The sequence below is a fragment of the Dryobates pubescens genome, chromosome 18, assembly GCF_014839835.1.
Source record: "Dryobates pubescens isolate bDryPub1 chromosome 18, bDryPub1.pri, whole genome shotgun sequence".
In the NCBI taxonomy this organism is placed as follows: Eukaryota; Metazoa; Chordata; class Aves; order Piciformes; family Picidae; genus Dryobates; species Dryobates pubescens.
The window spans coordinates 2,098,459-2,115,485 of NC_071629.1; the positions used below are offsets into that span (position 1 = coordinate 2,098,459).

General features: G+C 41.2%; 1 protein-coding gene across 2 annotated transcripts in view; it reads right to left on the reverse strand.

The window, feature by feature from the left end:
* DACH2 (dachshund family transcription factor 2) overlaps positions 1-17,027 on the reverse strand; it is a 266,714-nt gene that overhangs the window by 135,246 nt on the left and 114,441 nt on the right. For both annotated transcript variants that reach the window (XM_054169395.1, XM_054169393.1), the window contains exon 2: positions 1,093-1,208. In XM_054169395.1, coding sequence (XP_054025370.1) covers positions 1,093-1,208 — 116 coding nt within the window. The remainder of the gene's footprint in view (positions 1-1,092; positions 1,209-17,027) is intronic.

The following is a 17,027-nucleotide window of genomic DNA, read 5'->3' on the forward strand; positions in this document are numbered from 1 at the left end:
GACTGTTCACTCCTGCTTCCACAGTTGTAAAGGTTCTTGGTTCACTGCAAAGTCCTTATGAGAGATGGAGTTCAGAAGAAATAGAAGGTCTCAGCTTTCTCCTGAACACTGAGACCCACTGAGGCGCTCAGTCACAGTGCAACAGGTTCTGCAGGCAGAATGATCTGCTAGATCAAGACAGACATCACTACACTCCTATCAATTCTTCTCTTCCATTCTGCTTTTCCTGTAGGATGCTCCATGACTTCACATTCTGCTAAACACGTCACTAATTTCAGCTGTCCCTAGACTGGACTATTGACAGTACCCCTAGAACTCCTGAGCCTGTGAGATCATTAAAACAATTACTTGGATGAATATATTCTGTCACTACAGCATTATTACCAAAAGAAGCTTACTTTTAGCACACAGCAATTAATAAAAAATTAAAAGACTCATCAGGATAGCATAAGATTTAATTTAAACTCTATTAATAAATTAATGAAGTGAAATAAAATACTATGCACTAAATTATGGTTAGGGCTTGTTTATAATTGCACATATTTCCATGCTCTTTTTTTCATATGATACCCAATGCAGACTATTAAAGTACTGTCTACTGTGGCAACGTGGACTTATCTGCTTTCCAAGTGTTCCTCCTGTAATTCTGACAAGCATTTCTCTATCTTCCCAGCATACATTAATGATGTTACAATACAATACACATTAGTCACGCTGTTCATATCCCACGAGAACTAAAATACACATGCATTTGAAAGGACAATAAATGCCTGCTACAGGGCTCCCTTAGACAATGGTGCCTTTTCTCAGTTGTTCTCCCTCCCCCCCCCCCCCTTCCTAAAATAACACATTTAATGGAATTTCCTGTAAGGAAATTACAATTAATAAAGAACTAAATTACAAATCCATTAGATTTCAGTCACTGCAGCAACAAAACAGAGTTTTCATGAACACTCAACAAAATCCAATAATGTAACCTCTGGTAAAGCTTGAACAAGCCCTCAAGGACAAGGCAGTTAGATCAATATTAGTTTATTTTAACTGCTGTGCAGTATGAAGAGACGAGGCTGATCATCTGATGGATTTTATTACCTGTCGGAGAGATAAGTCCTGGCGATAAGAGGCCTGGAACTCCGTGGGGCAGCAGCCGCGCATTTTCCTGTATGGCAACTCCTAGCGAACGCTTGGGAGGTCTTCCTGGTCGTGAGCTGATGAAATAAGAGCATACATGAAAATGCATTTTCTTTCTGAAATATTTGCTTACTACACTTGGTATTGATTGGTATAAAATATATGAAACACCAGTGATACACAAAAAGAGATTAGAAATTCTTGCCTAGGGAAAAAAGAAAGGTAGATTAAACACACAGAAATTGTGCGGGTTTCAGACGAACTATCAGTGAACTGCCAGACAGCACCTATGTGCTGGCTTAACAACTCAACCATGAGCTCAATGTCACATGAATGACTAGAAAGCCAAGCCATTTTTAAATCTGCTCTGTGAGACCAAAAAGCAAACCACATTTCCAGCCCTACTGTACCACTACTTCGCTAATTAACACATTTTTCTTAATGTTGCTGACTGCAAAATGGAGCTCAAGACATTCACAGACAGGTGTAATTCACCTGTAAAGTCTTGGAAATGCAGCTAGCTGCATTTCTCAGCTCACAAACCATGGTTTATAGGGATTGTGGATTAAGGATGCAATGATTACAGGGGCACCAGAGCTATTCAGGTTGGGTGCTCCAGGAGTCATTAGCTCAGGCTGGATGAGTATAGCCACCCTGCTTCCAGCCACCACTTCAAGGCTCATGGGGCACCCTCAGTCTGGCTGATCAGGCTGCTTCACAGAAGGCACAGCTCTATGTACCTCAGCTATTTCTGCACTAGTCAAGCTTTTCCATTATCCAGACCTTCCATGACCTTACAAGTGGCTAGTGATGACAGGTCTTTGCAGCAACTGCTCCAAAGTCTGTGCCAGACACCTGCACCACAGAAAACTGAAAGTTGTTCTGCCTAGAAGATGGTAAATTGAAACTATGAATGCAACAACACCTTGAACCTTACTTTCTGAATCATGGCAGACAGATGCTTACATCTGAGGGTGCAATAATAATTCAATGCTCAGCTTTTCCAAAATGGATTAATTATCTTTATGGATCAACTCTCTCATTATTGAAGACAAGCCAAACCAAGAACGTTCCTCTGACCTGCCCAAGTCTCACCGTCTCTTTACCAGTTAACCACTTGGGATTGTGGGGTTTAGTTCCAAATACCACAAGGTTTGTTTACAGACCTGTTACATTTAACTATTGTTTTCAACTACCACATTTATTCCTGACATCAGCGTGCACACACATAATCGCCCCACACAGCTGCCAGCCTAGCACACAGGCCAAAAACCCTTTACATCCACTCTTCCCCAAGCCAGCCAACAACAACAAAAAAGACAGCCTCCTCATGTTTGGAAAAGTATTGCTGCTTCTCTTTGCTCAAAACAAATTTTACTCTGTTGAATAATAGAGCTCTCTACAAAATACAGTGAAACACTGTATAAAATAACTAAGCTGCAACAATGAATGGAGCCTGAATTGAAAGCATTTCCAAAATGGCTTCTGGTCCGCAAAGAAATTTAAGTTAAACTTCACTCTATCAACTTACAGTGGCAAAGCCTTCCATCAGTGCAAGACAAACTCTGCCTTTAAATGAAGACAACTTCCAGCAACACTACACAGAGGTACCATTAACCTGTCCATTTTTCACAGCATGTTGCTGCTATTTTGTTTTACTGTACATCAAAGTAGCACAAAATCATTTTTTGGGGGGTTTATTATTTTATCTCTAGAAAACTATTCTCTCTCTCCCCCCTCCTCCTTTTTTAGCTTCAGGTTTCTCCATTTTGTATTTCACTTTATTCAGTACTTTTTCCATTTTTCTTTTTTATGTTTGAAGTTGTTTATCATACTATGATGGCTGTGTAGTGAAGCCTTCTACGAGAGCCCAGACTCACTGGGCTCTCAAACAGGAGTACTCTAGCTCTGCGGGAAGGCAGATGCACACATGCATTCTCTATTAAAAATAATCACCTGCTGAAATCATCCCCTGCACCAGAATAGTGTCTAGCAGACTGTGTTAGGCTAATGTGTGATGGGGTTAAACAAAGCAAGAATCATTGTTGCTTTGATTTCCAGAAGCCTGTGCTTATGCACACACATGTGTAAGTGCTTAGCTGGCACTTGCTGTCTGAAAAAAACCAATGACCAAGCTAAAATTAGCAGCTTTGTCCATCAGGAGGGCTCAGTCAACAGAACCACAAAACATTCTCCTCTCAAGTTCAAATACACAAACAAATCTTTTACATAAAACTCCATATGTTGATTTTAATCTAAAAAAACATTGTTTAAAATTGAACAACTTTAGAAGATTTTTCTGAAGAGACATTTTATTTATGGCTTGGGTTCTCAGAAGAAGAGTAGGTGGGACAATGGAGTCTCACTTCTGGTTATGCAATTCCTGCACAGACAACTTTGCATTCCTGTCTGTTTTGACTCTGAATAGACAACTCATAGCCCACAAGTTTACTAGATCAGATCTTTTAATGTTTCCTTGCATGTACTACAAGCAGGAGTGAAAGTCTCCAGCCTGTGGTTCTGCACTGACCTGTATGCAATGCCCAGGGTTATAAAAAAGCTTTGGGGAGTCCACACTAAAACTTACTTGGCACCCTCTCAGAGTTTCATTGACTGCATTTATATCCTGCCTCCAGGGTTTGGTGTCAAGACCATGGGTATTTTGGGGAAGGAGTCTGACAGACTCTTGAAGAAAAGAGTAATGTATACTTCTCACATACCCACAGCCCACTCAGTGAATATCACTGTAAAGCTGTTAACGGACAGGAGCCAGATTCTGGCCTTAGAAAGCTGAAGCCATGATAATTCAAATGGAATTGCTCCCAGCCAAACCTGTTCACATGAAATCATTGTCTTTGTCTCTAACAGTGGAAAACTCAGGGGTGGCTGCTACTTACAGTGGTCTGTCATTCATACACCAACTTTGAGAGAACCATTTGGCCTTTACCACTGTTTGATAAGTTCAGGTGAAACAGCTTTATCACTCTGTGTCTGCTTCTGAACTAAGGGAACAAAGTGAAGAGCCAGCCAGCAGCACTCCCGATATGCCACTGTTGAGGCTGCAGCAGACCCTTTGTGCTTCCAGTTAAGAGTGCCTGGAGATGACCAGAAACCACATTACCTTTCGCTTGGGATGACACCAGAACTCACAGAAAGCACCTCAGTAACATACCTGAACCCAAACACTTCCAGTCCTGGCCAGAAGAAAATGGTAGCGTTTTTGTTTCCACATGAAACCAGACATTTCATAGAGGACACAAATGTTTGCTCTAGATCTTAATTTTGAAAAGGAAACAAAAACTTGTATGGGATTTACTTTATGTTTGGATATGCTGCTGTCAGGAGTGGGGTTGGCACCACCAAGTAATGAAATCTCACTGCTCTATCTCAACACTTCCAGCACCCACCACACTTCCTATTGCCTTATGGAGTCTAGAATTTCAACAGATTTCACATTTACTATTTAAAATATATCTAACCTTCAGATTTCAGTGAAAACTGCTAATCCATGTCTTGAACAGAAATCATAAGGCAAGTAGAATTACCATTTGAGGAAGGACATCATTTGCAATTATGTAAGTATTAGCATATAAATGCAAATATCATTAGCATATAAATATTAACTTCATTTAATATTACTTTTCCTAACCTTTTGTCATCTGTCTCTTTTATTGCGTTCTCCTCTTTCCCTCATGCAAGCAAATTACACATTCAAGAAATGTAGAAACATCTTTTCCTCAGGGCTAACAAGAGTATAAACAAGAACGACCAGCTTCAAACAACTTGAGATGTGTTCCTTTGAGATTCTAACATCTCTACAGAAATTTTGGGTCTGCCATCAGTAGATCTCTGTGAATGGAAAATGACTCCCTTCTAAGCTAGATGTTACTTCTGTTAGAAGCTGCTAGTTAAAGTAGAACAGTTATGGTGACAAGTGAAGCCCATGGAGACTAAAGCAGAAGGACACCACCATTTCTCATTAACAAAGCTAGTAATTTTCTTCTTTTTACTAAATAAACACAAATACATCGGCTCAAAGTCTACACTGATTTAAATTCTATTAGCATCTCTCAAAACCAAATAGCCCTTGGGTCATCCGTGACTTGAACGAGAAGCTGCTGGGAGGTTTTGGGTTTCACCTGTGTTCACACTATGGTTCTATAGCCACTCTTGTCACACTTTCCACCTCACCTCCCAAACCTCACTTATTCTGAAGGAGCAAAATGAACTAATATGAATGTTGATCATTTCTGTATTTTGTTTGGAATGAAATTTGCCAGAGATTAAATAGCATTTTAGGCACTGCATTTGACAGTTAAAATTTATACCACACGAGATTAAGATGCCGTTCATTAATGCCTGTTTGCCTTTATCTTCCACTCCTGTTGAGAGCTAATTTTATTATTTTTCCTCTCAAAGTTTTTTATGTTCCCTAGACATCCCAGGGATTTTTAATTTGGATCAAAGCATAGAATAAGGCTATTTTTGTGACTTTGCTACAATTACTGATCAGCTCCATCTTTTCTAACTCTATTTTACGCTCATTACGGGCAACTGTATTTCACAAACTGCACAAATTCATCAGCACTTTGTGAAATGCAATTAATCAGTAGAAAGGCAGGGCGCGTCGCTGCTGAGGTACGGTGGTGCTCTGCTCCTGTGCTTTTAAATATAGGAGATTTACAGGAATCAGAAGTGAATTTGCATATTAATCAAGACAAATAAACATGTGGTGATTTAACTAGGAGACTGTTATTTGGATGACAATTTAATCAGCACAGGTTGAAAGGTCCATCACTGCAGCATCCTGTTTCTGCTAAAATATTGATTGCATTACTGATTTCAGTAATGCTTTATTTTACAGGGCACAAATAACCATGTAATTACTCTTTAATTGAATGGTAATTGCTTGCTGGCAATTATTTGTTACGTTTTGGAGTTTAATTACTAGGTTATTTGTGGTTTGTGAAATAAAATGTTACATACTAGTAGCCCAAAATATTTTCAGTATGAATGGCCTGTCAAAACCAGAAAAGTAAGTTATGATGGCCCAAGTGTGACAAATACTGTTAGAACACTAAACCAGTTATTAAAAGGATCAGATGAATCTTTGAATGCTTTCCCTTTACAAAATTAACATTAGATGTAACATTTGTAAGATAAATGGAGGAATACTGTACCACAGAAGCATGATTTCCTCTGGGGTCTAGTCCACCATTTAGCATAATTTATCCTGATGCTTTGCTTTTCATTCTCTGGGCTTCTTTAGAGGAACTGAAATAGTGCCCTGTCCTCTTGAGAGCAAAGAATAACCCAAGTAGAAATATATTTCAACAGTACTTCATATTTCTGCAAGTGAAGTGGATTACCACCAGCACATTATCTTAGCAGCCTATAAACTTTGTGGGCTTGGCAGTTAGCTAGATAACAAGGGAAAACATTATGTCTTGCAGTGTCAATGGGATATGACACATTCTGTGATGTATTTATTCCAGGTTGTGATAGATGAGGTACCCAATACTTTGATCGTTAAGATTTGAATTTTACTTCCACACTTTTCATCTCGGTCATCGACTGTTTATGAATGGGCAGAAGGCAGCCCAGCAGGGACTGCTGAGCCTGTTTTTTCAAAAGATATCCAGTTAATAAATTAATTATTGATTCCATGAGGCTTGGGCTGCTTGCTGTAAAAATATGCTAGGCTTGAGATTTAGGAAGCTCCTATGTATCACAGATTTCTTCAATAACAACATATTTTATTAGGCTTAAAGCAGAAACCCAGCGGTACTGTAGGACACGCTGTCTGAACTGCTCTGATGATAGTGGCAGTAACTGCTGCGAGCACTCAGAAGTGAAAAAACCCAAACAAAACAGCAAACCAACCAACTACACAAAGCCATGATCTCAGTTGCCTTCCTGAAACTGGAACAGGAACCACAAATGAACATTTGGCTCTCCTCAAAGACCATGAAATAACACTAGTGATTGCGAAAGGCGCTCCTTAAAGCCTTACCAATAAACCTAAAATCTTGAGGATCTGAATCAAAACTATTTCCTATTACCCTTAGATGTTTAGTGTAGCATGGATTTAAAATCACCTCCTTGCTTTGGCATTTATTACAACATTTCAAAGATGCCAAAGGTAGTTAAACTCTACTTGACCTCTCAGCATTTAAGAAGAGAAGCAAACTCTGACCTCGCAGCAACCTGATTCTGTCTCCTCTCGGCGCTGGCAAACTGATCACTTGTCTAACCATTGCAGGACATTGGATCACCAGCCACATCAAAGGCAACAAGAGCCAATTCAGCAGCAGGAAAAAAAGTCATCCATGCAAAATGGGCAATTAACATTAATCATACATGAAGTTGTTTGAGCTGATAACTAGAACCTGGTCCCTATGGCGACTCTCATAAAACCATGCCCATGCTGGCACAAGGAGAGCCACAGCTCATCTTCCATGGGCTCAATGTGCTCAGTGTGCTCCTTCCTCACTTCTGGGGGAAATTGTGGAGAAAGGCTCCAACACTGAAAGGAAAAATTAATCTTCCCACTCAGCTCTCCAGGGTTTTTCAGCAAGGAAGGTCCCCAGCATCAGACTCAGTGAAAACATTACTGGAGGTTTGCTCCTAACACATCACAACATCTGACCTTTTTCTCTGTCATAATGCCTCAGTGCCACTGTAACAATAAAAGACTCCTTAAAACCACTGAATTGCTCAAGCTGAAACTAAAGTGGATATTGCATCTTTAATAACTTTAGCATTAAGGATGAAAAGCAGTACATCGTTCTGGTGTCCCTAACAATTACAGATCAGTGGAAGTCCAGTACAGATCCCAATAACATCACATGGGCTTCCCTTCCCAAGAACTAGGTTGGCTAGTTCAGGATGTGGAAAGGTGGTATCTGAGCAACTCCACCTGCTTCTACCCAAGGGGTTGGCTGGACAGGCAGGTGGTGGAGTAGAGGGTACTCAGCATAGCACCAGCAGAGGCTAAAATCCCCCCTTTTGGACTTATTGTCACAACCATTCTTAGCAATAGCCCAAGTCATGTCACTCATATAGATGACTGAGAACACCCCACAGTAGAAATTAACCAAGCTACCCCATGCCCAACTGGATATTGGGTTTTGCTAAATACACCAACTCCACAGTTATCCCAGTGGGTCATAGCAATGTGTATGACAGAAGCCATCAGTAGGGCTCTTCAGAGGCTGAGACAACAGAAAAATTCAAGGGCAGCAGCACTAGCATTTGGGTGTCTGTACTGATGGGTCCCCTCACAGAAACAAAGATGAAATAACCCTGGAAGCTCTCCTGCTCTCTCTTCCTCTGCCCCAAGGCAGGATCAAGCACACTCAAATCATTCCTGACAAATGTTAGTCCAGCCTGCCTTTGAAAGCACTCAGTGCTGGCGATTTCACGACATCCCTAGGCAAATCCACACCAACGCTTAGTCTAGCCTTCATATCAGGAAAGGTCTGTGGGGAAAAGGGGGGGGACATCTCTCTCTCTCCTAGCTTTCATTTGAGAAAGACACTTTTTACCACCTACTGAGCAGTGTATTTTCCTGCTTTACAGACACCCTATTTTTTGAGAACTTGTGCTTCTTTCTCCCATTTTTAGCTCGGAGCAAGTTCATAGTTTCCACATTTTCCACAACCAAGTCCAACTATATCCCCGATTATTAATACCACTGTTGACATCTTCTTGATAAAGATTCATTAAAGTTTTCTTTGTCATGGAAAGAAAGGTGATGGAACAGACAATTTAAGGGTTGACTACTCACCTGACAGAAAGTATAACCGTGAAGCTATTTTATACTTCATGTACTTGACCTAGTTACCGTGCTTCTAATCCCAAATGTTCACAAATCATGATCCTCAATTCATAAGAATAAATAAAATTCTAATGTTTTTATGTTCTATTTTGCACATTTTTATTTGGCTTTTAATTTTGTAATCTTTGAGTTTCTAAAAAACACATTTCCAAGCTTTTCTTCTCCAGAAAGGGCCAGGAGAGACTGAAGAGTGGTGGTGGTTTTCCCTCCAAAGTTTCACAACTGAAACCTGAGATTCTCTAATTAACTGGTATGTCATAGTATGCTTTGGATTGGAATGGACCTTTAAAGGTCATCCAGACCAAACCTCCAGCAGTCAGCAGGGACATTTTCAACTAGATCAGGTTGTTCAGAGCCCCATCCAACCTGACCTGGACTCTTTCCACTGAGGGGGCTTCTACCACTTCTCTGGCCAACCTGCACCAGTGTCTCATAATTCCCCGTTTAAAAAATGTCTTCCTTGTATCTAGTTCTTCTCTCTTTTAGTTTAAAACCATCATCCCTTGTCTTGCTTAAACCTGCTTATTTCTGAAGCTGGGCATTTCAAAATAAGTTTCCAACCCAAAAAAAGATTTTTGGTTCATTGGGATTTAAAAATTTAAATAACTCTTTCTGAATTACTAATCACTTGTGCCTGTGCCTGCAGGAATAAAAGTACCTCAACATTCCTGCTATCAACCACGTTCCTGTCACAGGAAAAAGGGGAATACATCACCAAATTTCACAATTGTGGTGATCCACAGCTGCAGACAAGATGAAAGGGTGATCATGGAAAACATTGGGTATGTCAGCAATAAAATTTAGAGCATGCCTACAGCACATGCATCTACACAGGCACTAGCTTAATATAACTGCATTAAATTAGTAACTATAGCAGTGAAGATGCAGCGGCACAGATAAAATTCAGTTCATTTATCAACCGGAGATCACACCCAGTGGGACAAAGTTCCTGTTGCTGCATCTCTGCTACTGTTGTTACCCACTCTACTTAGATTAAACCCAGCAGGAGGGGGCCTGTCAGTGCTGGAATCATGCCACTAAGTATATACCCAGAACCACAAATGCAAATCCCAACTTTGTTGTCAAAACAATGCTCACTCAAGATGTCCAGCTAAACCAAATGTGAAAGTGCCAAGTACATAATGAGACTTGCAAACCTCAGCTCAGCTACCTGGATACTTCTGCTTGCATTTTGCTCCCAGTGAAAGCTATGAACCAGTGGAGATTATAAGCAGCATTATTATGCAGTTTGCATTGTGGCTATTTTTTGATTTCCTAAAATATTTGACTATTCAGTATGGAGAATAGACCGCTGAAAACAGGGTTAGGATCATTTCACCTGTATGTGAAAGCTCAGCTCTGACATAAGTGAATGATAAAGCAGGCACTGGGGTCAGGATGGGAACAAACATAGCTCCACTCCAAACAGCCCACAGCTGATGGTGGTAAAGACACAGACAGAATAAAGATTTCACATGAGCAAACCCTTAATGGCTTCCCTTCTCAAACAGCCACAGAAATTGTCATTAATTCTCTTTCAGTAAGCCTCAAATCCAGCACATGGACAACAGCACAGGACCACACGGGTCTCTGCTACCTGCCACTATTCACTGCATGTCTGTTCAGAGCCTGATGGGCTTCCTTCCCGCACTGACAGCTCAATTTCTGGGCTGTCAGCAGGCTCTGCCCTGGGCTGGAGAATATTGCTCAGCCCAGCCATCACTCCTTGAACACGTGGTTCCCAAAAGCAGGACTGCAGGACTGAATCATGGTGTGTCTCTCTTGGGATAAGGAACATGTGAGGACTGGCATGGCAACAATGAACAGTCTCTGTGTCCACCTATGGAGAAATCACTTGGAATAAAAATGATCTGTATAACATCTTTAGGACTTGTCCCAAAGAATGTATTGAGCTGAGAACATAATAAGAAAGGGCAAGAGAAAAGCAAAAGTTATTTTCATTAATGTAGCTGAACACCACATATTACAGTGTAGTGTCCAGCCCAGTGCAAAGATATGCCATTACATTCAGGAGCTATAAATCCACTTTCAGCTGAGTTCATTTAGCACCAAATTTTCAAGCAATGCTTTAGAGTTTTCAAATACATACTTCTACAAATATTTGCATTGACACTTTCTAAGCAGGGCATCACCATCTATTGCAAGTACTCATGATGTGCCATAGGCACCTGAATTATATCCTTACAAGCTTTACTTTTGACCTGTATCTGAATTCAATGCCAATTTAGGGGAACGTTATTACAAAGAAAGGCCTTTGAAATACTGCTGGTTTCCACTGGACTGTATCTCAATATGATTCAATTCAATGAAACCTGTAAAAACTGTGACTGTTGGAGCGGATTATCTATGGACAGAGCCCTAACAGCAAGCACTTGACGTATTTACAGCACTGAGTATCACATAACCCACATGAGATGATAGCTAATTCCCTAACAGTGGTGTATTGTAGTCTGGTGCTACAATATTTTCATAGCAACTCAACTTTGATGCAGTGGGAAACTACTCATGCTTTAACTGTTTTTAATATCACAAGCATTACACCTTTCAGTGTTTTCACAATTTGGCAAAGGCTCTTCAAAGTCAGAGAGCAGAAATTCATCTTTCAAAGAATAATAAATGAAATAACATGGAAAAAGTCCTCGGTATCAGCCTTTGCACCTACACTGGAGGTGAAAGGAAGAATTGTTCATGGCAATCAAAAGGAGCCTCTATGATTAGGTGATTGTACCCAGAAATAAACATCCAAGGGTTAACCTCTGCAACACAGAAAATGCCCTTTAGTTAGCTGGTGGTCCTGGAGCAGTGTGAACTTACACAGGCAGTTTGAGTTAAGTAGCCACATTGCTCCACCTTTACCTTGCCAGGTTAGTGTTTAATCTGCTAGCTACAGGGATAGACAAGGTCACTATTTCTACTGCAAATATACAAAGTATTTTTCAACCACAAAACACAGCTCTCTACTACCACAAACGTTTAGAAGGGCATAAGCAAAATTTCCAAAATCCCCATTCAATTTCTCCCTGCTGCCACAAGACATTAGTATGAATGGGACTCCACACACAGCCCTTTCAAACAGCCCTGCCTACACCAGCCTCACCTCACACTAAGCTCTCAAGGCACAAGGCAAAATCACTCATCAGGATGACCCCAGAACCAATCCCACACTGGACTCTGACGTCCAGCCTGTGTCTGAGGACACTTGGAGCCATTCCTTCCTTTGAGGCTAAACAGTTCACAGCTTCTGGAGATACATGGCATCCAGTGAGAAATCCAGGGGGTAACGACCACATACACATGGGAAGAGCAATCTCTGCTATGGTCTGAACTCAGGGGGATGTTCTTGGGGCCTGGCTGCACTTCCTCCTGCCCCTGGGCATGACTTCAGATGATGTTTTGTTACATAGCTCTAAGACATCAAGGACTGAAACAGTTTAAGTCCAGTCTCTGCTCCTCTGCTAAATCCTGGCCACGATTCTGGGTTTCAGAGACTTAAAAAGAGTCCCCTCCTGTGAGCTAAAAATAATATTCCTTCCTGAGCACATAATTCTGATTCAGGTTCACACTTTTCAAATAAACCAGAGCACAGCTTTGGGAAGGTCAACTACTTTTCATTGTAAAGACCTTAACCGATTCATTATGCAGCACATTTCCTTCTCTCACTAACCAATCCTGGAGTCACTCTTTCTAAGAGGTGAAAAAAATAACAGTAAATAACAACTTTACCTTCATTGCTTTTTGAGCCAGAGGGTATTTTCTTGCTTGAGCTTCTGTGAGGAGAGATCAGGAACTGCCCCACACTGGACACAGAGGGCTCTGCCAAGGCACCACCACAGGGCACTGCCCCAAGCCGGACACAGCCGGTTCCAGCCGGCTCTGCCAAGGCACCACCACAGGGCACAGCTGAGCCCATCAGCGAAGATGGCAGCACCTGTGTGCTAATGAGACCTCCCAGTCCTTATCCTGACCACACACAGGCAAGCAGAAACTTCAGTATCAAGAGGAACACCAAACAGCAAATTCTGAAGCGTGGCACTCCTGGAAGTGACTTAAAAGCCCAAGGTACAAGGTAGTGCTTCTCCTTGTGTCAGGGAGCTTCAACCATGCAACAGAAGGGAATTAGAAAAGAAGACTTGTATTCATCTTCTTTTTAAAATGCATGTGACTGAATTCAATTCAGGGAAGTACCTGTAAAGGGTTGGGGTTTTTTTTACAGGGTTGCTAGTGGAATGGATGCTTATGGAAAAGACTCAACAGTGTGGAAGAAGAGGGCAGCTTCATAAGGAGTCACAAGGGAAGGCTGCCATGCTGGGTGCTAGTATCACCTGTGAGTCTCCTGACCTCAGATTCTGGCTTCAGCAGCAGGCTTAGGAACAGCCCCCAAACCTTAACAAACAGTTCAAGTTAATTCTCTCCCAAAGACATCAGGGATCTTGCCCCCCAAGCTGATTTTGAATCTGCCCAAATCCTGATTAAAATTATATTCTAATCTAATTGATTTGCATCTGAGATGTCACATGAGAAAAAACTACAAGAAGCTAACTATAGAAAAAGTTACCATCAGTTTAGGGCAGTGAAAAGTGGCATGAGCTATTCCCAAGTTCAGGGATTTCTTGAAATGAAGTCTTTCCCAGAGTTTAGACACAAGGGGTTAGCAGACAAGTCATACCTGCTGCCAGGCTTTTCAATGATCTCCCTTCAGACTGAAAGGTTTGTCTTTCCCAAAAGGTTATGTGCCATGCATAAACTTCCAGCACCCACTTCTGCTTCCCTCAGCTTGAACACTCAACATTTAACTCAGCTTCACAAAGGTGGAAAAAACATAGAGTGTGTGTTGGGTTGTATGGCAAGAGACTGTGTGGGTACGGTCCTGCTCCCTCTCTGGGCAAATACAGTCTTGCCACTGCCTTCAACATCACAGACACGGTGCCCTGCTCCTTAGGTGTGTTTTTTGAAAGTTGTTGCAAAAGACTAAAAGAATTCAAGTGGAAGAGTGTTTGTAACCAGATTTCCTGGAGATAAATGAAAGACATACGTTTCCATGGCTGCCAGCCTACTAGATTTTGCAAGCATAAATATTTACCTAGGACCAGGGGGTGGGGAAATCAGAAAGAAAACCACCATCTAGTCCCTTCAAAGTTTAAATGCTGTGCCACAGAGGTCATTATTTATAAACAGAAATAGAGAACACATCTTTTCTATGTATATTTCTATCACGCTTTTCAGCCACTCCATATGCCTTCTATTATTACCATTCTTGCACCAGAAAATAATTCCTGTGTCACTTGCTCACACTGTATGCATTAATTTTCTTTAGGCTTTCTTGTGGTTATTGATTTCCTGCTCTGCTGAAGTGGCTTTGTTTCATTCTCAGCAGGCCATCCATTTTAAAACAACAGTTGTTCAACAAATGAAAAAAAAAAATCTAAAATTAAATTAGTTTTATCTTCATTTATTTTTATCTGAGTTAAATGCAAGTGACACACTTCCCCTAAAAAAAAAAGGAAATGCTTAATGCCTCCCAGCATGCAGAGCAAAGCAAGTAAAATTTTTCTTTTCTAGTAAGACATATTTATTGTTCTGATTGGAAACATGAAAGAAAAAGTAAAGCATAAATAAAGCCTCTTTTGTATGATGTTGTAATCACTGCTGTGGCCAGTGTTTTCACATCAGCAAAAGGAGATTATCTGGTCTACAGCCAAATCTGTTTAAGTCCTATCTTGCTACACTCAAAATCATTAAAAGAATCTTTTTTTTTCCCAAGCAAGTGGGATCATGCTCTAACACTGTAATCATTCATCCTGCTAAGCAGAGTAAGTTCACTAGCCTCTTCCACTGCACCAGTCTGACACACACAGATTTTACAGGGCAGTGAAGGGACAGATGAATGCAACTCTAATCCACTCCCAAATCAAGGCTAAAGGCATTTCTGCAGAAGGTGACAGTGCTGACGTGCTACATCTTGTTTCAACACTGTATGTTCAACAAGTGCAGCTCCAGAGTTCTAAGGCCTGTTTTCCCCCTCAGTCCTCCAACATGCTTACTAACAGAGTGCACTACAGTGCAGAAGTGGGGACGCATGTAGGTGCTGTATTGATGACAGAATTCTTGTCAGATTTCTTGCTAGAAGTGTGTTCCCATGTGCCAATTATTAGGGCTCCAGAAGAGTCTCTACATGTTTTTTCTCTATGTTCTATACCAGACCCTCATTTGTGAACGGCAGGAATTTGCTACCTAGCATCCTCTTCCTTATCCTCATGCATGAACACATTTCTCTGAAGCAAGGGGCTTTACATTCTTTATCCAGTTGTTGAAGAACAAAATTGGAAGTAATTTCTCATATTAAGTATATTATTCTGTTCAGGCAGGGACATTTTCCTGAAAGACCCATGGGGTAAGTATGATGCCAATAGCAGACACAGGATTCTTCAGAAATACATTTCCATCAGGTGGACACAGATGTGGGCCTGCATCCTTCATAGCCAAACTGGCAGAAGAACAAGTACCACAGCAGCCTACGATGCAGGTGCACCCTCCACATTGGGACTGCACAGGCGTGTATGTCAAAACTGTTCTGTACATGTGTGACAAATTAAAACCATTTAGAACCTTCCTCTAGTTTTAGGCTACAGTCTTGTAAGGTGAGAATAAAAACCACAGTAAGCAACCAACACGGCCATGTAGAGCAACGTACCGAACATTGCCACACAGCTCAGAAACACTGCACACCTCGCCTCGTCTGCATGGAACATTCAGGTATCAGCTCTCCATGGAACTCTACTGAAGATGAGGATTACTGCAAACATGCAGAAAGTTGCAGCAGAAGTTGTTGCACATCTGCTACCTAGCAAGAGACATGAGAAAGAGCAACAGTCCTGCACCACAAACCCACTCACACTGAGACACAACCCTACACCCAGGGACTAGGAAGGTGAGACATCACCAAACAGCAGGAGACAGCTCAGTACCTCTAAGGGCTGTGAATTCTTCACTGTCAATATCTGGCCTTTGCAGTCAGATTATCTGCAGGAGTGAACAATCTGACTTCAAACTATTCAACAACGTCATACGAGGCTTAACCGACCAAGTATAAAGTGATGGTCTTTTGACGTGGAAACATGGAACATCCAGCAAGTGAGTTCATTAAGCTGAGGACTTCATTTGATGACCACACACACAAGAAAGCACTCACTCACTCAACAAAGTCCTGCCTGCAAACCATGTGCTATGTATCTCTCCCACATGACAGATGACTGCAGTATCTATCATTTTTAAACAGCCAACAATCATCAAACCTAGTGGTGAGCAGCAGAGCTGTGTCATTTATCCTTGCAGCAAATAAATAATAGTAATAATAAGCTAATGCAGAGAAATTTCACCTGTAGTGTTCAGAGTATTTTCTAGAGATCAATGTCATTACAAGGTGAAATTACAAGAATTACAAGAAATACAAGGTGAAAATCACCTCCAATTGCAGCATTTGCCACATACAGTCATGAAATCCAACTCCTCATAGTTAGGATCCTTCTTTGCCACCCAGGAGCTCACATGGGAGCTTGGATCCCTCACAGAGCCCAAAAGCACTCTGCAAAGCTAGGTCTGCCTAGAGACATTTGCCTGTGGGTCAACTACCCGCTTATCCTACTCTGCGCGTAACTGGTGGTGAGCTTACAAAACCCTGCACAGGCAAAAGCCATAAAGCTGCACGCAGCCTGCAGACTGACCTGCAGAGGAAATACATTTTGCAAAAGTTTGCAGGAGAGAGGAAATGAAAAGAAAAAATGTTTTCATTCAGCTTCCTGTTTAGATGGATGGACAGATTTGACTTCAAATAGATGAGCCACACAGAAGTTTAGTTTATAAGGGTCAGATGGTAACAGTTTCTGGTTTAATCCTTGATTTACATTAACTTACAGGAAAATTAATGATTTTAAACAGGCATCAAAGCCAAGCTGGGTTTTTTTTTTCATTTCTCTAACTTAGCTTGAGGAACAATTGTTTCCTTTATCTGTCTTCCAGAAAGTTAGTGATTGTGTTT